The 26,681-nt window shown below is 42.1% G+C and overlaps 1 protein-coding gene across 5 annotated transcripts in view; it reads right to left on the reverse strand.

Annotated features, from left to right (window-relative positions):
• The window catches only part of RNF130 (ring finger protein 130), a 110,516-nt gene that overhangs the window by 43,517 nt on the left and 40,318 nt on the right, over positions 1 to 26,681 (reverse strand). For all 5 annotated transcript variants that reach the window (XM_084885269.1, XM_084885267.1, XM_084885271.1 and 2 more), the window contains exon 3: positions 23,151 to 23,401. In XM_084885269.1, the coding sequence (XP_084741395.1) occupies positions 23,151 to 23,401 (251 nt within the window). The remainder of the gene's footprint in view (positions 1 to 23,150; positions 23,402 to 26,681) is intronic.

The following is a 26,681-nucleotide window of genomic DNA, read 5'->3' on the forward strand; positions in this document are numbered from 1 at the left end:
AAATTATTTTCTTATTTCCTTTGGGATTGTTTGGAGTTACTGTCTAACAGGGCATGTGCTGAAGGCAGTTCTGAGAGCAGATGGGTCAGATGTGGGAACAGAGACAGACGGGCCAAAGCTGACGGCTCTGTCCAGGCCGCGGAGGGAGCAGAGCCGCGTCAAATGACGGGGAGATGCAGGAAGAGCAGCTTTGGGAGGATTCCGCTTTGGATGGGTGGCGTTTAAGGCCAAGGAGAAGGAGGACTGGAAGTGACGCCGGAGATGGCAGAGAGAGTCCTGGTGGCTTGATAAGAGCTGCTCAGGGGAAGGACAGGAAGAAAAGCCTGACTGAAGTGGCCTTCAGCTGGCACAGGTGGTGGTGCTGGTGATTTTTAAAACCAAATGTCCTCATAAAACCACACCGAGCAGCTTTAAGAGTAAAAGCAAAGTCCTCAGACAGCTTCTTCAACAAAACCAGGAGAGAGGGCATGGCACCCCTGACTGCAGTGGTGGGATCCGAGCACCGCACGGACACAGCGTCCTGCATAGACACAGCATCAGCGCTGGCTGGGAGGGAGGGGAGGAAAGGGAGTCTGCTCTGACAGGGATGGGACTCCAAGGGCCCAGAGTTCGGATTGCTCAGGCTCCTTCACAGGGAAGTAAACAGAACACCACGCGGAATCCTCTAAGGAGCCGAGATGAGGAAAAGCTAGGGCTTCCCCGGACCTGAGGATTTCAGAAATACCCAGCAGAATTAAACTCCACAAGGGAGAAAAGGGAGAAACAGCTGAGACATCAGGGAAGGAACCTGGGAGTAAAGGCAGAGATGCTTCCAACCCAGAGGTCGTCTCTGACCGCAGCGTCCTGGAGGGGCCTATGGAGCCTCAGCAGAGGATGGCACGCCATCCGCCCCACATGCAAATGCAGGACAGCCACCCACTTACATGTAAGCAACATTCTAGATGCCACAAGGGAGAAAACGAACCAAATAACCCCACAAAGAAGGCACAATGAATGTTTTGTTCAACTGCAGTTCTTTATATATTCTGATATGTATCCCTTATCAGATATGGTATTTGTAATAATTATCTTTTAAAGAAATTTAAGTGAGAAAAATATCAAGTACTTATATACTGAACACACTTTTCCCTCCCTCCCTCCCTCCCTTCCTCCCTCCATCCCTCCCTTTCTCCTCCTCCCCTCCCTCCCTCCCTCTCGTATTTCCACATCCACTGATGCCATCTGCCTCCTGCCAGGAGGACACCTCTTTAATGCTTCTGAGGTGTAGGTCACAGGTGATTAATTCTTCTAGGTTGTATAGGCGAATTGCACCTTCACATGTGGGAGATATTCGAGGTGCGTATAAAATGAAAGGTGTTGCTCTAGCATTCTCCCTGGTGGTGATCTCAGCGAGACAACCGCACTGTCCTCAGGCCTAGCCCCTTGTGTGTTTTGGCTGACATGGCCCCCATCTTCTGTTGGGCTCCAATGACATATCTGTTGGGTTGCTTGAAGCTGTCCCAGAGCTCACTGATGGTCTGCTCATAGTTTTGTATAATTCAGCATTTCATTTTTGGTAGTTTCTATGGCTATGACTTGATGTTCACAAATCATTTCTTCTAAAACACCTAATCTGCCATTAGTATAAGGTAGTTTACTTTTCCTTTCAGACACTAGTTTTTATCGTTACAATTTGGATTTGGATTTTTTTCTTGTAAACATTTTTGCTGTTTCTAATTAATAATTTGAATATATGTGTGATAGGCAGAGTAATGAGTTCCCCAAAGATGTCCAGATCCTAATCCCAGGAACCCCTGAATGTGTTGTTCCATGGCAACGGGAATTAATGTTGCAGGCAGAATTATGGTTGCCTAACAGCTGACTTTAAAACAGGGAGATTAGACTGGATTATCTGGGTAGGACCTATGTAATCTTAAGACCCTTGAAAATGGAAAGAACAGGAAGTGGGCAGCTGAGAGATGGCAGTGAGGACTCAGCCTTGAAGATGAAGAAAGAGGGCCATGAACCAAGGCATGCTGGGGGCTTCTCGAAGCCGGAAAGGGTAAGGAAACAGATTGGTGGCCAGAGCCACAGAGAAGAATGCAGCCCTGACAGCACCTTGATTTTCAGCCAGTGAGACCCATCGGGAATCCTCTCCCCGATGAACTGGGAGGTTTTGTGGTCTGGGACCAGGCATTGTTGCCTGGGCACTATTCCTTTGAATCCTTATGCATGGTTTTCTCCCAGCCTCAGGGAGCTTCCTCACACACCAGGGCTGATCAATAAATACTCTGCTAAATACCAACGGCGGTCCGACCCCCTACAGACCTGGGGCTTTGCTTTCCCTGTGTATTTCTCTGCTCTTCGGTAACTGTCCTGTGAATCTAGCCACCTCATCCGAATTCCAAGTCAGGTGGTCCACTGAGCTCAGCTCTGGTTTCCTCTCGGTGCACTGTGGACTCTTGCAAAACATCAAGCTAAATAATTCTCATCTCTTTGTTCCCCATTTTTCAGGAATCATCTGCCTTTGTTGTCTGTTGTCCAGTGTCTTGAAAACATTGTTTCATATCTTCTTTCTGTGTTTATTTTTCTTTTTAACTGTTTCAGGCAGGAGCGTGAACTGAGCCCATTACCCATCTTAGTCATAAGCAGAAGACTCTACCATACATTTTTTAAAATGCGATTTTTAAAAGACAACACTGCGTTATTTGTCCTACATTCTAAATTTGGCTGCTTGGCTCATTTCTTATAAGATAGTTGCTTGATTCAGGTTCAATTGCATCTCATCATGAGGACACAATGTTAGACTGTCCAACTTTCAGTGATATCAAGCATGATCAACAGGTTCAAAGCTCTGTCAGTGCGATCCATGCATTCTAAGTCCCATCAATTAGTATTTCAACTGATTTTAGCAGCCATCAATGATCACTGCCTAAATACATCATTTCATTAAGGAATGCAAAATGTTGATTTCTAAGTCTATAATTGATTTATTAGTTGGAATTCTTTTATAAAGAACTTTCCCTCATTAGCTAGTTGATTACTATGCAATATTATTTGTACAGAAAAAACCCCAGGATGAATATTTTTTATTTGTATTTTGTTTTATTTTTTAATCCTCACCCAAGGGTATTTTTCCATTAATTTTTAGAGAGAGTGGAAGAGAAGGGGAAAGACAGAAAGAAATATCGATGTGAGAGAAACACATTGACTGGTTGCTTCCTGAATGCACTCTGACCAAGGGCCTAGGCGAGGGAGGAGCTTGCAACCAAAGTATATGCCCTTGACCGGAATCAAGCCCAGGACCCTTCAGCCCACAGGCCAACGCTCTATCCAGAGCTGAACCAGATAGGGCAGGATGAATCTTCTTTAAAAACTTGATTTTTAGAATAGCAAGTTGGTCCTCTAACAACCTCCTGTTTCATTGGTCTGTCTCATTTGGATATGGCAAGCTCCGTTAAGATGGAACAAGGTCCTTTAGACATCATTTTAGTAGTTTCAAGTTTCCTTGCTTTCTGAAACTACATTCACCTTACATATAATATTTGCTGCTCTAAACCTTGAATAGGCCATTTCTCCAAGAATCCGTGGTTCCTTTGAGTGGGAAATGGCATTTAAAGATATCCCAGAGCAACTTAAAGGTGGAATGAGGGGGGCAGAGATTAATTATTTTATTAAGGATATAAAATGGTACTTTTCTAATTCTGTCATTCTCCAGTTAATAGTTGGAATCCTATACACAGGTGTACTGGTTATTAGGTTTTCATGGGCAGATGAGTGCTGCACTTTTTAGAAAAAGGAAAATAAAGGACTTCATATTGATATTTCCCATTCAAAACTAAGATTATAGGGTTATTACTTTAAAAAAATTTTATTAATTTTTTACAGAGAGGAAGGGAGAGGGAGAGAGAGTTAGAAACATCAATGAGAGAGAAACATCGATCAGCTGCCTCCTGTACGCCCCCTACTGAGGATATGCCCGCAACGAAAGTACATGCCCTGGACGGGAATTGAATCTGGGATTTTTCAGTCTGAAGGCCGATATGCTCTATCCACTGAGCCAAACTGGTTAGGGTGGGTTATTACTTAATTTCTTTGATTTTAATATCTTCTCTTATGCTGAAAATCTTGATTTTTAATATCATTAATATAATCACTTATTCATTTTATTCTAAAACAGACATATACTAGTTTCAAACAATCAATACTACTAACAATAAGACTCAAACAATGCACTTAGACTTTTTAAAATATTTTAAAAATATATCCCAATAGGAAAGTACTGTCAAAAAAATTTCCCTAAAACTATTCTTTTTTCCATCTGTTTATGCCACCATCTTGAAAAATATTTAGTTTGTTTCCATTTATTTTCAATTTTGATTTCATTTCTTTAAAAAAAAAATTACCTAAAAAACTTACATGGTTCCAAAATCAACCTATAAGACCAGGTTCAGGGAAGTCTCACTTATCTCCTCTACCCTGCTCCCTTTCCTTTTAAAGTAATACCTCTTTATGTTAATTTTTGCTTTATCCTTATATTTTTTCCTTTGAAGTTAGCATATATGTGTATGTGTGTATATATGTAAATGTGTGACATGTAATCCACATAAAGGAATGTATTTTCCTAGTTCCCCTCTTTCTTACAATAAACTAAAACTGTTCTGCATGAACCCCCAGCAGCACGTAGAGATCTTACAGAACCCCCTCTTTTACAGGTATGTTCTACACCAGTGGTCGGCAAACTCAGTCAACAGAGCCAAATATCAACAGTACAACAACTGAAATTTCTTTTGAGAGCCAAAATTTTTAAACTTAAACTTCTTCTAACGCCACTTCTTCAAAACAGACTTGCTCAGGCCGCGTTATTTTGTAGAAGAGCCACACTCAAGGGGCCAAAGAGCCGCATGTGACTCTCGAGGGGGTGGTTTGCTGACCACTGTCCTACACTATTGCATTTAGTGTATTTTACTGCGTAGAGTACAGTTTATTCAAGCAGATTCCTACTGATGGACATGTGGGTAGTCCAAGTCTTTTATTATAAATAATATCATGATGAACAGTATTGCATATATATCATTTTCAGTTTTTGTAAGTTTATCATCGGGCTATGTCTTTCAAATGGGGTTACAAAGACTAAGACAAAGGATAAGCATCTATCTAATTATGCTAGTTCCCACAAGAACTGTGTCATTCTGTGTTCCCATCATCATGTATAAGGATGCTTGTTTTCCCTGTAACTTTGTCAAGAGTGTGTTGTCAAACTTGGATTTTTTTTTTAAAACAAATTGATCAATAAGAAGTGGTATCTCCAATTTGATTTTAAGTTACATTTAACTTGAGTGCAATTGACCACCTTTTTAACATTTTAAATATCATTTGAATTTTTTTTAAGTGAACTATTTTTTTTCTATCAGGTTTTTAATTTAAAAAAATATATATATATCAGGGACACTAGCCTTTTGTAAAATGTTAAAATTATATTTTTCTAGTTTGTCATTCAATTATCTTTTTATTTTCCTTTAAAATAGTCATTTTTCTTCTATTTTACTTGGTTTTGAGCCATAATTCAAAGTTTTCCATATTCACCTTCATAAAGGGAAACTTTATCCCATATTTTCTTCTAATATTTAAAGTTTTGCCTGGCCAGTGTTGTTCAGTTGTTAAGCATCAGCCATAGTAGGGAGCATGCAGGAGGCAGCCAATCAATTATTCTCTATCACTGATGTTTCTCTCTCTCCCTCTTTTCTCCTCTCTGAAATCAATAAAAACATTTTAAAAAGTATTTTAAGTTTTATTGTTTATAATTAGACTTCTAATTAATTTGACATTTATCCTGTGTACACGTGAAGAATGAAATCTTATCCTTTTCCAGTCCCACAACCATTTATTAAAAAGTTCATCTTCGTCCTGGCCAGTTTTACTAAATGATCAGTGTCAACCGAAGGGTTGTGTGTTTGATTCATAATTCGGTTGCAGGTTTCTCGGCCCTGGTAGAGGCATGTGCGGGAGACAACCAATCAATGTGTGTGTCTCTCTCCCCCTCCTCCCTCTCATTTCCGCTCTCTTAAAGTCAAAGGGAAAAATATCCTTGGGTGAGGATTAAAAAAAAAAAAAAGTTAATTTTCCCTCACTGATTTGAAATGCTGCTTTCTATTACATACGGTATTAAATTTCCATATGCAGTTGTATTTTTAGATTTTGCATTTGTTCTATTGCTGTTCATTCATGGGTTTTTAACACGCTTTTAAATAAGAGGCTTTACTAGGGGCCTCGGTGTATGACATTCATGCACGGGGGGGGGGGGGGGGGGGAGTGTGTTCCCCTCAGCCCAGCCCTCTCGCAGTCCGGGACCCTCGGGGGACGGCTTCCTTCCTCAGAGCTACAGCGCTGGTCTCCAGGCTGCCTGCATTTTGGCCCGATCTCCTTTTCCTGGAGTTCTTGGAGTGATGTGCTGCTTGGCATCCATAAAGATCCTCTCTGGCCAAAACTGGTTTGGCTCAGTGGATAGAGCGTCAGCCTGCGGACTGAAAGGTCCCAGGTTCGATTCCGGTGGTCAAGGGCATGTACTTTCGTTGCAGGCACATTCCCACTAGGGGGTGTGCAAGAGGCAGCTGATCGATGATTCTCTCTCATTGATGTTTCTAACTCTCTATCCCTCTCTCTTCTTCTCTGTAAAAAAAATCAATAAAATATATATTTTTAAAAAAAGATCCTGTTTGTGGGTTTCTTTTTGGTGTGCTAGAAGCTCTTGTATTTTTAAAAAGAGATTTGGGAAGATTAAAAAAATATATCTACTGCTTCCCTGTTGTTTAGATCAGAATTCTACTGAAGAATTTTAAACACGAGATTCCAAGTGAGATCTGAATTTTGGAGAATTCAAATCTGGCTTCCTGAGAAGAAGGTAACACAGCAAAGACAGGGGGCAGTGAGACCAGGTAGGGTCTAGTATTTCAGCGAGAAAAGAAGGGCCTAAATTAGGCAAATTGTAGTGGGGAGGGGACCAGACAAAGTTAAGAACCATTTAGGAGGTAAAAGTGACAGGACCTAGTGACTGACGGGCAGGAGAAGGGAGTCATGGACGGCTGTCCCAGCCTCCTGTGAGGTGGTGACTGTGGGCGGGGCCTCACAGATGGGAATGTCAGAAAGAGGGGAGCCGGTGGGGGAGGGGGGCAGGTGTGGCGCCCTCAGCGAGATGATACCGATGCAGGCAGCCGTGCACATCAGCTTCCCAACACCTTTCTCTGTGTTTGATATTACTGTCAGATATCTTCACTGTCATGTTTTTCTCTGGACTTGGCTTCTGTGTTACCACCTTCTTATGGATCATCCCTTGAGTTTTTATTTATTTTTTATATATATATTTTAATTGATTTTTTACAGAGAGAAAGGGAGAGAGATAGAGAGCCAGAAACGTCGATGAGAGAGAAACACTGACCAGCTGCCTCTTGCACGCCCCCACCGGGGATGTGCCCACAACCAACGTACACGCCCCTGACCGGAATCAAACCCGGGACCTTTCAGTCTGCAGGCCAACGCTCTACCACTGAGCCAAACCGCTCTCGGCCATCCCTTGAGTTTTAAACCCCTCTTTCGACATTTCCCACCACTTCTGACAGGTATACCTCGCTATGGCTGTGGTCTCTCACGTGACTCTGAAAGCCAGTGCCCCCACCCCCCACTGGGTTGTGATGCTGTTAGTGTCTTGCTGGCTCTCAAATATCTAAGGTGAAGCACAAATTCCTTTTGTGAAGATCATTTTTCATGAAGGCCCCTTACCTTCACTTGACCACAACGCCATTAAGTCACTGTTTTTCAAGGTGTGGTCCATGGGCAAATTAAAAAAAAAAAATTTTTTTTTTTTTTTATCGATTTCAGTCAGAAAGGGAGAGGGGAGGAGAGAGAGAGAGACATCAATGATGAGAGAGAATCATTGGTTGGTTGCCTCCTGCATGCCCCAACTGGGGATGCAACCTGGAATGTGCGGGAATTGAGCCGTGATCTCCTGGTTCATAGGCCAACGCTCAACCACTGCGCATGCTGGTCAGACTATGGACAAATGTTTTAAATCTACCATAAATGCTTAATAATCTGAAACAAAAATGACATTTATAGTAACTAAGACTTATTCAGTACATACTATGTGCTAGGTGCTAAGCCCCTCACATGTAGTGACTCATATAATCCTCACAATCATTTTATGAGAAAGGAACTACATTATTTCCATTTGCAGAAGACGAGACTGAGACACGGAGAGATTAAGTAACTAGCCCAGATCGAAAGCTGGTAAGCAGGTCTTATCCAAACTTCCCCAATCAGACTGGAGAGAGAGGTGTTTTGGGAATTTGCAGTTTTAAAGTGCGCCCTCAGGAAAAGAAGGAAAATGAGGATAAGAGAAGGGAAGAGGTGGAAGAGGAGCAAGAGGCAGAGGAGGAAGAGCTGGAGCAGGAGGAGCAGGAGGGATACCTTTGTAATTGACCTAGTTATTAATAACAGGAACGGAGCAGAGAGAAGGCCAAATATTAAGGCATGTCATTTAGGCGATTCGCCAGGAAGCTACAGCTTTACACTCTCCAGGGGTCGCCGGTCTAGCCCCGAAGATCGATGGGGGAAGGGCCTGGACAGGGAGCAGACAGACGCCTGTCGGGCCAAGTTGGAGGGACGAGCGAAGGTGCTTGCTTCAGTCACACCTGGGAAGAGGTCACTGGTCAAAGCAGGCCTAGCCCCTGCAAGTGAGCCAAGATGTGAGATGCTTAGGTCCCTAAACAAAGGCGTTCGCTCTCCTGGCCCCTGAGTGCTCCTGGTTCTCTTGGCCATCCTGCGTCCTTGGTTTTCTTGGGGCTCTTGCATAGGAGGTGTGCTCTCTTGGCTCCCCTGCATTCCCCCACGTGCCTATGGCCACACGAACCCCCACCCCCGCCACACACACACACACACACACACACACACACACACACACACACCAGACTTTCTGATCTACATCTTTTCCATCGTAAATGCTTAAAGACCTGCTACGGATTGTAGGTTATCTATTTCACCTGGTTAAAGACACCAGCAATACGCTGTGAGCACTACTCTATGTTGGGATGCAGAGTGTCAGAAGCTGCACATTGGTAGAAAACAGCTCACACTGCTTATCTAACACTGTGATTTGTTCAAAGACAGACGCTCATGGTATACAGACAGGTTACTTCAATGAGGTCCCTCAGGTCCCTCTTTTAAGTTATCAGAACTCTCCCACAGAAACAGCTTTCGATCGCTATCAGTATCCAGCTGGTTTCTTTTAAACAATGGGGAAGTCCAGGTGCTGTGCGTGTGTCTCCCTGAGGGAAACTGCCTTGAAGACTGCAGCCGCTTGCATTCTCTCTCATCACTACCACCTTCCTGTCTGTCTCGAAAAAAGCATCCTCAGGCTTTTCCAAGGGAAACTTCTACCTATGCCCAACCCCCCAGTTCTCCACACAAATTGGCTTTATTAACCCGATCTTCTTTTGCTTTTCAATATTTCCCTTTAAGAGCTCCTTTCTCCTAAGCTTTTCCCATTTAAAAATAAAAGGTTGTACTGCTCCCCTGCTGAGAAGCCTTTGATGACTCCTTACAGCTTAGAGATAAAAGTTTAAGTTCTTCAGCATGAGATTCAAGCCCTTCATCTTCTAGTGCCGACACACTCGTCCAATGTCAGTTCACAGCCTCTGGACTCCTCCCACACTCCTCATGTCACTCAGCTCTCCTGTCTCCTTTCCTCTCTCCACAGCTAGGCTCGGAGGAAAATAATGCCCTGACTGACTTTTCTTCCAGTCTCTCTGTGATGAGTCTTATCCATCCTTTAAAATTCAGCACAAATGTCACTGCCTCCTCTGCGAAGTACCCTGACTTGTCTAGGGTAATATCACTCTGACCTCACCAATAACTCTTATACCACACAATATTTTAATGACATATGAATGCTTTCCCAATAATTCAGTCCTTAATTCATTTAAGCATTTACTGAATCAGTGTGACATGCCAAGCCTGATATTAAACCCCCACCTAGTATTCTATATAATAAAAGGGTAATATACAAATAGATGAAACGGCAGAACTACTGAACAACCAATCAAAGTGTAATATGCTAATGATATACTAAGGTTGTTCAACTGCTCACTATGACGTGCACTAACCAACAGGGGGCAGTCAACTGGTCGACCAGTCACTACCAGGGGGCAGATGTTCCAATCAGTAGGTTAGCTTGCTGCTGGGGTCTGGCCAATTGGGACTGAGCGAGGTGAGGTGGACACTTCCTGGAGCCCTCCCTCAGTCCCTCCCGCCCTGACTGTACACCAGTGTGGTCCCTCAGCCTGGCCTGTGCCCTCTTGCAATCCAGGACCCCTCAGGGAATGTCGGGGAGCTGGTTTCAGCCTGATCCTGCAGGCCATTCCCCTTTGGAGGGTGCCAGACACAGGGGTCATGACTGGCTGGCGAGTGCTGCTGTGGCAGTGCAAGCCTCTTCCAATCAGGACTGATTGGGCATGAGCCCGTGGCAGGCACCGTGGGGCCAGGATGAGCGGGAGAGGCAGGCAGGAGCTGCAGGCAGGGTTGGACTGTGGGTTTCAGCCTGATCCCTGCAGGCCACACAGAGGGACCCTACCTGTGCACAAATTCGTGCACCAGGCTTCTAATGTCTTAGAAACACTCTAATCTCAAGGTCATATTTAGTACTAGAAAAACAAAATCTTTACTCTTGATATATAATGTTTAAAAGGCACATAGTCCCTCTATGTAGAGAGTGTTATTTATTTACGTAAATGGATCACATTAGTAGGACATAAAACAGAAAAGGCAGTAATTGCGGTATATTAAAAAAGTAGTAAAATAATACATTCTCAACTTAAACATCTATTTTCCTTTCCTAGTTCTTCTAGAATTGTTAATCCCTAATAAACACAATAAAATTCAATCTACCATCCAACAATGAGTGACAGAAGAAGCCTATTTCTTCTGACTACATAGTGTTTTCCTCAGGGAGAAATGACAGTGTGCAGAACCCTTCACCCCCCCACCCCCCCAGCTTTGGAAGGGTAGACCTTTTGAACCCACCATTTTCCAAAGATCAATGGTCTTTATGCAAGTATTAGCCTTCCTCTTTACTCTCACATGCAAGTGCATGCTCCAAATAGCTGCCTTCCAAGAGAAAAATGGGCAACAAAAATAAACCTGAGATATTTATTAAGTCAAAGAATACTGTGTCACATTTTGGCAAGGAACATTAAAAAGTTTTAACCGGCCCAGCCAGTATGGCTCAGTAGTTGAGCGTTGACCGAAGAACCAGGGGGTCATGGTTTGATTCCCAGTCAGGGCACATGCCTGGGTTGCAGGCTCGATCCCCAGTGTGAGGCATGCAAGAGGCAACTGATCAATGATTCTCTTTCATCATTGAGTTTCTCTCTCTCTCTCTCTCCCCCTCTCCCTTCCTATCTGGAAAAAAAAAAAAAAATGTTTGTTTTTTTTTAAAAGTTTTAACCGTATGCATTTTCACAGAGATTTTTCATTAGAGGACCTTCTAAACTCAGGAGTCCATTAGGTTGTGGAATGTTTTTACATCTGCCCTATTCTTCAACGGTAACATTAAAATCTGTTGTTCTTTTGGGGAATCAAACTTGACTACCTTGGGAATAAAGGTATAATATTAACCATGTAATTCTGAAACAGCTTACATTTCTCAGAAAAACCTCAGGCACCCTTTCAATACAAACATACCAAACCTCCATCCTCTTTGTGTGACAACTGTGAGACTTAGAGAATGTGACATTTAAGCGTCCCATGAGCCATCCTCTGAGCTATTTGCGCTTATTTTCATAAAGAGCAAACCACACGTCTTTAGCAATATACCGAAAAGCCAAAGCATTAGACTCTCATTTCACATGTAAAATGGTGTCAATGGTGTACACTGGCCGTGCTTAGAAGGTTATTTACTACAATGCATGGCTCTCGGTAACATATTCTGTACAAAAGCCTCTTTGTGATGACAGTTTATGGGAGAAAATGAGTCTCTCCTTAAACTCAGTGTTTCCTTTGCTAATCGTTCTGGCTTCCCTTTTAAAAGAAATTTCTTATTAAACTTTAATAAACTAAGCTTTTTAAGCCACATAGTAGTTTTATCGAGTGTTTCTCAACATCAAGAAAAACGCAAGGAGGAAGGAAGGTCAGAACAGCACTTTCCACCACAGCTGCGCCTGGAGAAGAATGCTCAGGAAGCCTGGTGCAGTCAGCTGCAAAACGAGCGCTGGGAGACCAGTCCCCATTTGTGGTGCGCCAGATGGTGACCGCCCGGACCTGCACACACAGGCGCGGCCACGCTAATTAAAGCGCCGCTGTCAGACAGCAGGCTCCCGGGACAGCCTCGCTCTTCTGCAAGTCCTTGAGATGCTACATTCAACCCGCTGTTGTGAGGGCTTTCTGTCAAGTGCACCATTTCAGGGCAATTCTTGATCATTTTATTTTTAGTGTTTTATAATGGTAACATACTAAAAATCTTTATTTTTAAAAAAGGAATATAGCATGCTACTTAGATATCTGAAGTTGCATGGACAGAAACAGATAAAAGAGTTGACAGGGGTGACTTATTTCTGGGAAACAGAGTTAGGAGTAGGAAAAGACTGGGCAAGGAATGAAGACTTGTGCTACCATTTATTTTTTAAAATCATGCTCATGTATTATATCGGTTCACAATTTTAATTTAAAAATGAAGCAACATCATTGAAGAACTTCAACTGATGTCTAGTTTCTTCAAACGTCATTCGACAGAATTTGTCAGCTGCTTTTATGATTAATCTACAAATGCTGGCATTTTGCTAGTGTCGATCTGCCTCTGTATACCTCCATTCATCAGATTTTGATTTCACATCTATTCATTTTGTCAAAAATTCTGTAATACGGATGCATTCTATTTTAAGGCTGTAAGTTTGATTTCATAGATGTATATCAAATAATATTATCTATGGAAGTAGCATATTTTAGATAAGTTAACACTTTCATCTAATCGTTCTTCATTGCTTTGTTGCTTACGTCCAAGTCACACGTCATGTGAGATAGCAGGGGGATTCAGGCCACCCACTTGTACCTGAGACCCCTGGACTGAACACACGCAGGCACAGGAGCCGCGAGAGGAGGGCGTGAAGGGCCCTGAGACGTGAGGAGCATGGGCCAGCGAGTCCCCAGGCTTCCTAGGCCTCACACGTCCCAGACGACGCGCTGCAGAAGCCTCCATCTCACCTGCAGACAGACAGACCGACGGAGGGGAAAGCCTGACTTCTGTAGCTAGAGGACCAGGAATAGCGGCCAAAAACCAACGAAACACACACCCCCGTCCCACACGGAGGGAAAGGCCAGTGGAAGGTGACTTTTCCACCCCACCTTTTCTCAGAAGCAAGCCAAAGGCACCGATCTAACTGCCGTCCATAGAACACGCCACCCAACAGGAAGATACACATTTTCCCAGCACCCATGGACTACCCACCCAACTAGACCACATCCTGGCTCTGAAACAAACCTCAACAAATCTAAAAGTACTCAAGTCATGCTGGGTATTGCTCTGATTATGATGGAATCAAACTAGAAACTAGTTACAGACAACAGCAAACAAGTGAAAATTAAAAAACATGCTTCTAAACAATACAAGGGTCAAAGAGAAAGTCTCAAAAGAAAATATTACATATTATTGAATAAAAATGAAAATACAGAATATCAAAATATGTGGGACACAGCTGAAGTAGTGCTGAAAAATGTACATCACTAAATGCTTACATTAGAAAGACAAAGGTTTCAAATGAATAATCTAAGTTCATATGTTAAAAATGAAATGGAAAAAAGCTGTTGTTTTTTTTTGGAAAAATCAGTAATATTTAGAAAATTCTAGCATAACTGACCAAGATAAAAGAAAAGGTAAAATCATTAAAATCAGGAATGAACAGGGAATACTGCTACAGATACTGCAGCCATTAAAAGGAAGAAAATGGCATTCTATGAAAAACTATGCTACAAATTTGATATATAAAAAATGGGTCAACTCCTCAAATGCCACAATTACCAAAATTCAATAAAGTTGAAAGACAACATGAATAGTATTTAAAGAGATTCAATTTTTAGAATCCCCACCCAAACTAGTATATATAAAACTCAACAAAATATTAGCCAATATGATCTAGCAATCCACAAAAAATTATATACCTCAAGCAAGAGGGATTTATTATAGGTATGCAAGGCTAGATCATGTGCTAGTTAAGGTATGCAAGTTCTGGTTCAACATTCAAAAATCAATTAATGCAATCCACCATGTCAACAGTTAAAAGAAAACAAAAAAATTATATGATCACATCAATTGACACATAAAACCATTTGACAAAATTCAACACTTACTTGTGATAAAAACTCTCAGCAAACTAGAAGTAGAGAGGAGCTTCCTCAACTTGATAATAAACTCTATAAACACAACAGCTAACAACATTACTGACAATTAAATACTGAACCCTTTCCTCTAAGATCAGGCATAGGCAAGAATGCTCATTCTCACCACATTATTCAAAGTAGTACTGGAAGTTCTAGCCATTTCAATAAGGCAAGAAAAAATAAGACGTAAAGATTGAAAAGGAAGAAATAAAATGGTTCCTATTTGCAAATAAACATGATGGTCTATAAAGAAAATACTACAATCAATCCTATATAATAAAAGCCTAACATGTAAATAGACCGAACAGCAGAATGACCAGTTGCTATGATGCACACTGACCACCAGGGGGCAGATGTCAATGCAGCTAAGGCAGGTGCCAGTGGGGGTCACCCAATTACCCTGCCAGTTGCCCTGTAGATTGTCCCTAATCGCCAGCCAGGCCTAGGCACCCTACCAGCGCATGGATTTAGTGCACTGGGCCTCTAGTCTATAATAATAAGTGAGTTTACCAAGGTTGCACAATAAAAGTCAACCACATTTCAATACTAACAATGAACATAGTGAATTTGAAATTAAAACACAGTCCATTTACCATTATGTTACCATTAATAGTCACTCCAAATAAAGTGAAATTCTTAGGTTTTTAAACATATACAGGATCTGTATGCTAAAACCTATAAAGTGCTGAAGAAAAATATAAAAAAGGACCTAAATAAATGGTAAAAAAATGCAAAGTTCACAGATTGGAAGATTCAACATGGTAAATACACTGAATGGCCAGATTATTATGATCTCTGAACACATTATCCTATATAATAAAAGGCTAATATGCAAATTGTCCCCTCGACCAGGAGTTCAACCAGGCTGGCCAACCACCCATGTCCCCTCCCCATGGCCAGGCTGGCCAGACCCCACCCATGCATGAATTCATGCACCAGGCCTCTAATATATATATCCTAGAGGCCCAATGCATGAAATTTGCACATGGGAGGGGGAGGGTGTCCCTCAGCCCAGCCTGCACCCTCTCGAATCTAGGACCCCGAGAGGGATGTCTGACTGCCTGTTTAGGCCTGATGCCACAATCCAGGACTACTGGCTCCCAATTGCTCGAGTGCCTGCCTTCCTGACTGTCCCTAACCGCTTCTGCCTGCCAGCCTGATCACCCCCTACTTACTTCCATGCCAACTTGATTGATGTCTAACTGCTCCCCTGCCAGCCTGTTTGCCCCCCCAACTTCCCTCCTCTGTTGGCCTGGTCACCCCTAACTGCCCTCCCCTGCAGGACTGATTGCCCCCAACTGCCCTCCCTTGCAGGCCTGGTCCCTCTCAACTGCCTTTCCTTGCAGGCCTGGTGCCTCCCAACTGCCCTCCCTGCTTGCCTGATCACACACAACTGCCCTTCCTTGCAGGCCTGGTCCCTACCAACAGCCCTCCCCTGCTGGCCATCTTGTAGTGGCCATCTTGTGTCCACATGGGGGCAGGATCTTTGACTACATGGAGGCAGCTATCTTGTGTGTTGGAGTGATGGTCTATTTGCATATTACTCTTTTATTAGGTATTAGCTAGGATAAAGGCCTGGTACATGGGTGGGGGCCAGCTGGTTTGCCCTGAAGGGTGTCCTGGATCAGGGTGGGGGATCCCTTTGGGTGTGGGGTGGCCTGGACGAGGAGTCTGTGGTATCTGGAATTTATATATCTTCTACAATTGAAACTTTGTAGCCTGGAGTGGAGTCAAGCCTTCTGCTTGCTCTGTGGTTGCAGCCATTTCTGTTGGAATTTATGTATCTTCTATAATTGAAACTTTGTAGCCTGGAGTGAAGGCCTTAGTTGGCCAGGGCTGTAGAAGCTTGGCTTCCTCCATCGCCCAGGGCAACTCTAGCCTCCTGCTCTTCCAGCTCCATGGCTGCTGCCACTTCTGTTGGAATTTATTTACCTTCTATAATTGAAAACTTTGTATCCTTGAGTGGAGGCCTGGGCCCACCAGGGTATGCGGAAAGCTTGACTTCCTCCATTGCCAGGAAACCCAAGCCTCCCTCCTGCTATCTGTGGTCGCAACCATCTTGGTTGGGGTTAGTTTGCATATCCTCTCTGATTGGCTGGTGGGCATGGCTTGTGGGTGTAGCAGAGTGATGGTTAATTTGAATATTACTCTTTTATTAGATAGGACACACACACACACACACACACACACACACACACACTGAGTGGCCAGATTACTAGGTGTTCAGAGATCATAATAATCTGGCCACTCAGTGTATATCAATTCTCTCCAAATTAATCTATAGGTTTTGTTGGTTTATTTGTTTAATGTGTTTTAATTGAATTTTTAGAGAGAGAGGAAGGGGGAGGAGAGAAAGAGAGAGAGAGAGAGAGAGAGAGAGAGAGAGAGAGAGAGAGAGAGAGAGAGAGAGAGAGAGAACCATTGATGTGAGAAACATCAATAGGCTACCGCCAGCACACCCCCTACTGGGGATAGTGCCCTGACCAGGAATTGAACTAGAGACCTTTAAGTGCATGGGAAGATGCTTAACCAACTGAGCCACTCCAGTCAGAGCATTAATCTATAGGTTTAATGCATTCATATAAAAGCCCAGCAGGGTGGTATTTTTTATTTTATTTTTATTTTTGGCAGAGATACAGACAAGCTTATTCTTAAATGTGTATAAAGAGCACTGGCCAGATGGATCAGTTGGTTGCAGTGCCATCCTATAAATAAAAGATTGCAGGTTTAAAAAAAAGATTGCAGGTTCGATTCCTGGTTAGGGCAAATGTGGGAGGTAACTGATGTTTCTCTCTCACATCAATGTTTCTCTCCCTCTCTCTGTCCCCATTCCTCTCTATAAAAATCAATAAAAATGTATTTTTAACTGAGGATTAAAAAGTTTCTATATGGAGAAGGCTCTAAGTCCTAGAATAGCTAAAACAATCTTGAAAAATAAGAGTCAAGTGAGAGGACTCACCCTAACCAATACCAAAACCTAATACACAGACAAGACATTGTGGTATGGATAGAGGGACATCAGTGGAAGAGAAAACCTAGAAACATACCCACACAAAATATGCCCAACTGACTTGAAAAAAGTACAATATTGGACATACATAAGCTAAATAAGTAACCTCAACCTAAACTTCACATTTTATATAAAAATTAATTCAAAATGGACTTAAATGTAACATGTAAAACTATCAATAAAACATAACTATATACTTTTAGAAAAAGGAATCTTTAGACTTGACTAGAAAACCAAGACTCATAAAAGGAAAAAAAAAATCAATAAATTGAACCTCATCAAAATTTAAAAATTTTGAATTTCAAAAGAACCTCTTAAAAGGTTGAAAAGACAAGATACAAACTGGGAGAATATATTTGCAAACCACAATATGACAAGAACTTATATCTGGAATGCAGAACTCTCAAAACTCAATAGTAAAAATACAGTCCAAGTAGAAAATGGATAAAATACGTAAATGGACAGTGCACTGAAAAGGTTATACTGATGGCAAATAAGCATATGAAAACACATTCACCACCAGTAGCCATTAGGGAAATGTAAAGTGAAACCACAAAAGAGGTATCTACACCTACCGGAATGGCTAAAATAAAAAATAGTGACAACATCAAATGTCATCAAGATTACATAGAGGAACTGGATCAGGGAAATGTATCTACTGGGAATGTAAAAGAGTGATCAATTGGGAAAAGAGTATGGCAGCTTCTTATTAAATAAAGTAAATGCTTTCCATAAAAATCCCCAAATTTCAGGGAAATGAAAACTCATGTCTATACAACACCTGAAAATGAATGTTCATAGTCACTTTATTTATAACTAGTGGCTTGGTGAACGAATTCATGCACACTGAAAGGGAATTAATTAGAAGAAATATTTTAATATTGCTATTTGCCCTTTCTCTATAATAGAAATGTCAGAAATTAAAGAAAAGTAATAAAATGTATATGAAAATAATATGTAAATTTATTAATAAACAATAACATGATATGACAAATATATGACATAAAAACATAACATGATATAAAAACAACAAAAATAGGATATAAAAACATTGATACGATAAATTTTTTAAACTTATTCTAATATCTCCCTGTATATCACATTAATAGTAAAAACACTTCCAGAATGGTAGACTAATTTCTCTTGTGATGAAGTATTTACAACTTTAACTTTAACATCACATGTTCTTCAAACTCAAGAGAAAGCAATAACTGACCATGTACGAAAAGGGGTTCAAGTAGGAATATTCCTACTCTGTCTAGAGTTTGTCCTTGTGATTTCTTAATTGTCATCACAAATGTTGGTATCATGGGAAACTGTCTTCGAATTGATTTAAATGGGAGACCAACATCAGACAGGAACAAATTAATTCTTGGAATGAGAACAACCTCTCCTTCCTCAGATCCTGTTAATACTTCAGTTTTAATTATGTTAGGTCACAAACTTTTGATAATAAATCTAGTACCATTACAAAGACTCTATTTACTATTAAGATTTCTCAGTAGCATAATGATTGCACCTACTTTCAATTTTAATTTATGACACGGCATTCCTGAAGGTGTAATACTATTAAGAAATTAGATGGGAAAATTTCCCTTTTTTTGCATCATCCGTTGAATTGATGGAATCATCACTCAAATTGTGAAAATCTCCATCAAGTATATCCAAAATTTCTTTATTTAATTTATAAAGGTGCTCATTTTTAGGATAAAGAATTGCACATTTAGGTATATTTTTAACATTACCTATAGATACAATATTTCCAAAGCTAGCTTCAATAATAGATCCATTACAAATCATTTCATGGGGCATTTCAATAATATCCATTCCTAAATGAAAACTATCAAGTTTGCCATCTCCAAGTTTTACAAACCATCTTATCTAATAAAGAGGAAATATGCAAATGACCATCACTCTATCACAAAACGGCAGCACCCATAGCCACAAGATGGCGGTGCCCAGTCCTCTCAGCCCCGCGGGAGTTCCCCAGTCCAGGTGGGGGGTGTGTGGGGTAGCCGTTGAGAGCAGGAAACATACATGAGCAGCCTGGCGGAATGCTTGCTTTGTCGCCACGGTGACGAGGCAAGCATTCCACCTCAGCCATGGAGGGCCTCTGGGCAACAGGCAAGGAGCAGCTGGGATGGAGGGTGGGAGTGGGGGTGGGGAAGGGAGACAAGGCAAGCACTGCACCCGCCCGCAGATGGGCCTCTGGCATGGAGGGTGTGGAACGTTTGTGTTGTCGCCCCAGCAATGAGGCAAGCATTCTGTGCCCAGCTGTGGATGGGTCTCTGGCCAGGGAGGGCAGTTTGGGGCCATGAGGCTGGCAGGGAAGGGCATTTGGGGGTGATCAGGCCGGCAGGCAGAATGGTTAGGGGTGATCGGGCAGGCAGGCAGGCAGGTGACCGGTTAGGAGCCAGTGGTCCTGGATTGCAAGAGGGATGTCTGACAGCTGGTTTAGGCCCAATCCCACAGGGACATCCCCCAGCAGTCGGACATCCCTGAGGGGTCCCAGATTAGAGAGGGTGCAGTAGGCTGGGCTGAGGGACAATTTCCCTGTGCACGAATTTCATGCACTGGGTCACTAGCTCACTGTAAGCAGAATCCTCTGATCTGCTGACCAATGACCAATTCCGTGAGGAATGGGTCTCCCTCCTCTCCTGCCAGGGTCAGGGGTGCGGGTGAATGGGATTTGGGGCTGTCAGAGTGTTGACAGCAAGGTCTGGCTCAGTGCTCGCCATAGCTAACAGTTGGTGGTCTGATCGTTAGTCATTCTAGTCATTACACCATAATGGTTGCTTGGGCCTTTATTACATAGGCTAGCCCCAAACTGGAAACAATTTGGTTAACCAAATCCTGCTATATCCAAGCCATGGAATATCACTGAGCAGTAAAAATATTAATAACACACAACTTGGAAGGATCTCAAGGGAATTAATTAGGTTAGGCGAAGGAATCCAAACTCTAGAGGTTAAGTATTTATTATGTGATTCCCTTTACATAGCATCTTGAAATGAAAAAAACTATAGTTGTGAGACAGATTAGTGGTTTTTGGGGATTAGATAAGAAGGAGGTAGGTGGCTGAGGCTATAAAAGAAAGCACAAGGGGTCCTGGTGACAAACTTCTGTACCTTGACTGAGGTAGTGGTCACCCAATACTGCATAGACATAAATACACACACAGACACACATACACAAGTACAAGTCAAACTGGAGAAAATTTGAATAAGACCAGTGGATTATATCAATCTCTATATCCTGGTTGAGTATTTACTAGTTATGCAAGATTTTACCAGTGGAAGGAAATGGGTGAAGAGTATATGAGATCTGTCTCATTTCTTACAAATACATGTGAATCTACAATTATCCTATATAATAAAAGCCTAATATGCAAATTGACCAAACAGCAGAACGACCAGTCCCTATGACAGGCACTGACAACCAGGGGGCAGACGCTCAACGTAGGAGCTGCCCCTGGTCTGCAGGCCCCAGGCCAGCCAAGGCGGGTGCCAGCGGGGGCCCTCAGATCACCTCGCCAGTGGCCCCACATATCGTTCCTGATCGCCAGCCAGGCCTAGGGACCCTACCCAGGCACAAATTTCATGCATCGGGTCTCTAGTCTCAAAATAAAAAATCCAGTCCTGGCGGGTGTGGCTGAGTTGGTTGCACCAAAAGGTTGTGGGTTTGATCCCTGGTAACGGCATGTATAGGAGGCAACCAGTCAATGTTTCTCTTTCTCTCTCTTCCTCCCTGTCTTAAAAAAACCCCCAAAACTGCTGAAACCGGTTTGGCTCAGTGGATAGAGCATCAGCCTGCGGACCAAAAGGTCCCAGGTTCGATTCCGGTCAAGGGCATGTACATTGGTTGCGGGCACATTCCCGGTGGGGGGTGTGCAGGAGGCAGCTGGTCGATGTATCTCTCTCATCGATGTTTCTAGCTCTCTCTCTCCCTTCTTCTCTGTGAAAAATCAATAAAATATATTTAAAAACAAACAAACAAACAAAAAAAACCAAAACTTCAGCAGATATAAAAGACTGGTACTGCTGACAAAAATGCATGTAACCTGGATTTAATAATGAAGGAATAGTAGGCATCAGACAAACTCATAAAAAACTGGCCTATCCTAAATAATAAATGTGTAATATGCTAAGTGTCCAACCGATTGGTCGACAAGGGGCAGATGCTCCAACTGGTAGGTTAGCTTGCTTCTGGGGACATGACCTGGAGCCTTCCCACAGTCACTCCCTGGCTGGCCGGCCCAGAGAGGCCCCAATTGGGGCTGCTGGCCAACCTTCCATGGTCCCTACCAGCTGGCCAGCCCCCATTGGCCCTGATCGAGACTGGGTGAGACGGCCCTGATTGGCCCCAATTATTGGCCAGGCAGGGACCCCACCTGTGCATGAATTTGTGCAATGGGCCTCTAGTAACTCTTCATAAGTGTCAATGTCATGACACAGAAAAAGAGACATGACTAGTGCATGCAACATACCGTCTGACAGACCAATCCAGGGCTTTCTTTGCTATAAAAGACATTATTAAGACAATTTTACAAAACTTAGAAAAGACCTATAGTATTATATTAAAAAGTACATAATGAAGTATTTAAAGGTTAAGGGTCACCATTTCCCAAACTTACTCTCAAATGGTTAAAAAAAGAATATACACATAGAAAAGGAAATATATGGTAAAATGTTAATAGCTGTAGAATCTGGATAAGGGAATACTTTAGACTATTCTTGCAATTTTTCTGTAAGTCTAAAATTATAAATGAAAATTATAATAAAAAATGTTAAAGGAGTACAAAATACTACACAGAGCCTGGTAGATAAACATGCAATAAAGCAGTTTTCAGATATTTTATACTGATTTTCAGATGAAGAAACAAGTTGAGACGCTAAACAAACTGTCAGGAGGAACTATGGCAAATGGGTGATAAGGCCAAGATCTAAACTTATACCTGTTCCAACCAGTCTGTGCTCCTCTCCCTGGAATGAGGAAGGATGGAAATTTCACCCCTCCCTCCCACCTGAGGATTTGTATGGACTGTTTAAGGAGAGGATGATGTTATATAAAAAATGCCTTCAAACCATTCTCCAAGCAATTCACTTCTTAGTTTCCTATGAGAAAAGCCTTAAGACTGTCAGGGACTTAACACCTCGAACTCAACTCCCAGGGAGGATATTTTGCTGACAGCACATCAAAACGAATCAAGTCACAAATGTACTGAATCCTCTGTGTGGGGCTCCCCTACAAGCAGCACCCTGTCCTCCTGGGTCACTGTTCACCCATCTGAAGTCCCCCAAGCACTCAGGCCGCGCTGGTCCTTGGGATACCTAGGCTGGCTACTGTGATGCAGCTCTTCTATCCGTCCTTGCCCCTCTCACCAGCACCCAAGGCTAAGGTTAGCCAGGGTAGATACATTATTTTTAATAGTTTTACATTTTTATGAATAGATAATAACCACAGTTCAAAATTCTCATGGGAAAAATGTGTATCGTGAAAAGTTTCCCTCATCCACTCTCCATTCCCCTCCCCCTGATGACCAGTGCTACTAGCTTAAATATGCAACTTTCTGTATTTCCTCATGCTACTAGAATTAGCTAGATCACATTATGATATTAAGCTAACCATCTACCTAACACACTCCAAGTGATCACTATAATTTAGTAATTTCCCCATGTAGGCAGATATTTACAAACTCCTTGGCCGGTAGGCATCAATCACTAGAGTACTGGCAGCTCACCTGGTTCCTGTCACGTGCATTTGTGTATCTGATCTTCTGAATGAAGTAGAATATGAGCCATGCTGAAGAAATAATCATCAAAACGATAAAGGATATTGACACGAAGACTAGCGAGCCTCGGCTGAAGTTCTTTGGTGGCATTCGCGTCCCAACAGCTATTGTCATTTGTACAGAGATGTTTTTCTCCAGATAACTCAAAATATCCTTACCCCTCAGTTCTGTAATCATGACAGCAATAATATCTCCAGTGCCTGTAACATAAAATAAATACATATACATTTTAAAATTACGGGAACATCAAATATATAAAAATGCTTAGAAAAACTATACTACAATTTCTGCTAAAAGCAAGAGTTTTCAGATTCAACTTTTTAAAGGAAATGAAGTTACAGTTGGGTATATGTATGCTGGCACCACTCGAGAGGAGGAATTTGTTCTTTGTACTTAAGACTTAGATTTAAAGCATAAACAAATGCAGTATTAAGAGCCATATTAACTTGTATTACAACTATATTTTAAAAAAGTTTATCAGTCAAATGTGAAAACAGACAATATGAAACGTAATAAAACCATGGCTTAGTTTTCTTTGTTAAATGTTTTCCATCTTGAACTGCTTTTTAGGAAGTCCAAATCCTTAAGAAAAGGAGAAAAATGCTGTTATTTATAATACAAAAATTGGTACTTTTTACACTAATCATTCTTAGAAACATGATGTGACACCTGTTGTGTATAGAACTAGTACAAGAAATAGAAAGAATACAGGAGGTGCAGCTGTAAAATAGCACTGAGCGTTAGGACACAAATCTGATAACAATTAACAACAGCAAAATGCCAAATGGCGGTATCTTTTATTAAGAAGAGTTGAGCCTGGCTGGCATGGGTCAGTGGTTGAGTATTGACCTATGAACCAGGAGGTCTCGGTTTGACACCTGGTCAAGGCACATGCCTGGGTTGCAGGCTCAATCCCCAGTACGGTGTGTAGGAGACAGCCAATCGATGATTCTCTCTCATCATTGATGTCTCTATCTCTTTCTCCCTCTTCCTTCCTCTCTAAAACCAATAAAATATATATTTTTAAAAAGTTCCTAAGTCCAGACTGACTGGAGGAAGGCTGCTTTCTAGTTTCCCCCTGAACCCTGCTGGAAATCAAACTCTTTCTGAGATAAATCCAACCTTCAACACTCTGGACAAGTTTGGCGTCACACTGCTTCCAGCTCCTAACAGCTGTCAGAGGTTCTGCCACAGTCATGGGCTATTGAGTCCTATATAATAAAAGCCTAATATACTAAGTATCTAGTTGTCCATTCAACCAATCAAAGCATAATATGCTAATGATATGCTAAGGCCTCTCAACCGCTTGCTATGATGTGCACTGACCATCGGGGGCAGATGCTCCAACGGTAGGTTAGCTTGCTGCTGGGGTTCGGCTGATGGGGACTGATCGAGATGGACTGGACATGCCCTGAAGCCCTCCCACAGTCCTTCCCCCACCCCAATCGTGCACCAGTGGGGTCCCTCTGCCTGGCCTGCACCCTCTCACAATCCGGGACCTCTCAGGGGATATTGGAGAGGTGGTTTCAGCCTGATTCCACAGGCCAGGCCGAGGGACCCCACTGGTGCACAAATTCATGCATCGGGCCTCTAAAGATGTTTTCAAGTTGCACTTCTAATCACCTAGTTCTTTCACTTACATAATTTACTGTACTACAATAAAGGCAGGTGACTCTCGGATGCACAACATGAAATTACAGTCCATTCCTCCTTTTTCTTTCTTTTAAGGAAAAAGGGAAGCTTTTTTTTTTTTTTTTTACCACCAATTTAGCTGTCATTAATTGTCTTGTCATAAGCTGAAGCTGTCTGGGCAACATGCAACTTTTAAACCTTGCTTTCTTCAAAAAGCCCCAAAAACTCTGGCTAGTAGAGGAAGGAAAATAAACATTTTATTTTGGGGAAGAAAAAGTTATAACCACTATTAAAAACTGAATAAGGGCCAAAACTGGTTTGGCTCAGTGGTAGAGCGTCGGTCTGCGGACTGAAAGGTCCCGGGTTCGATTCCGGTCAGGGGCATGTACATGGTTGCGGGCACATCCCCGGTAGGGGGTGTGCAAGAGGCAGCTGGTCGATGTTTCTCTCTCATCGACGTTTCTAGCTCTCTATCTCTCTCCCTTCCTCTCTGCAAAAAATCAAAATATATTAAAAACAAAACAAAACTGAATAAGGTTTGTATATATAAATGTAGATCACCAAGACAAAATACCCCCCCATAACTTGCCCTTTCAAAGACTTCTTCAATGAATAATAACATTACTAAGTATTTATATGTTTAATTTATCATATCTATCTAAAATGACTATCCTTGTAACATGTGCAATGAAAGATCACATGCAACTGAAAATAAATTCAAAGTAGCTAATTAAAAGTAGTTTATGAAAAATTTAATCCAATGGAACATATACCTTTGTGTTATCTTATTCAAAATTGTGCCATCCACTTTATCAGAATAGCAATTTATCAAAATATTGATTTAAAAAAAACCCAAAAAATGAAAACTGCAAATTTAAAGCAAGCAACAAAGTTAACCTTTTAATTATCTGTCTGAAATAAAAGTTCTGATCAGTAAAGTTAGAGCAAATCATAATATTATGCTAAACCATTTAAACTTCAACTTAGAAACCTTAGGTTTGTGCGTTTAAATGTTGTTCAACAGGCAATGGTCTGTGGTGTAGATACGAGGTATGGCTATAAAGTAACTGAGACGGATCCCACACACGACACATGACAATCAGTCTCATTGCTTTATAATCACACCAGGTACAAACAGGGTTTTAGAACCAGTTCTGAGGCTCCCTCTTGAAGATCAGCTGGAAAGGAGCAGGGAAAGCTGGCAGGTAGCCAGCCAGGGGAAGCAATCCATCCTCACATTTACTCAAAGAACACTAAGTGGGCACCGCCTAATTTCAACTGGAAAACTGTGCGAGAGAAGAAGTGTTTAATTATTTCAACCATCCATTCAACAATGTTTGCTGAGCACATACTATAATCAAGGCTCCTTTACTTTCACCTTTCAGAGAGAGTGAAAAATTACCTACTGTGAAAAAAAATATACACTCACACACACACACACACACACACACACACACGTGTCATGTGTGGGATCTATGTGTAGGATATTTATCTCTACCTCTGGTTCCTGGCACAGGGCTCCTAAGACCCTTGAAACTTCCTAAGCAATAAGCATTAGGAACATCATGTCTTGTGGCCTTTGACATTGGTTCCTGACACAGAACTCCTCAATCCCTTGGAATTTTCTGGGTGATAGGAGAGTCTTTTGTTGTAATGAGGCCTCTCCTGACAGCTCCTGGATAGCTTGAGGATGGGGCTGGTCACCAGTAAAACCAAGCCACGATGAGACACCCAGAACTTCCCCCCCATCCCCATCCTCAGGGGAGGGAGGGCCTGGACACCGACGTAATGATCCATGAGGGCTCAGTGAGGAAGACGCCACACAAATCTCGGGTTGGAGAGCTTCAG

Source organism: Pipistrellus hanaki (assembly GCF_964339955.1).
Source record: "Pipistrellus hanaki genome assembly, chromosome: 5".
Lineage (NCBI taxonomy): Eukaryota > Metazoa > Chordata > Mammalia > Chiroptera > Vespertilionidae > Pipistrellus > Pipistrellus hanaki.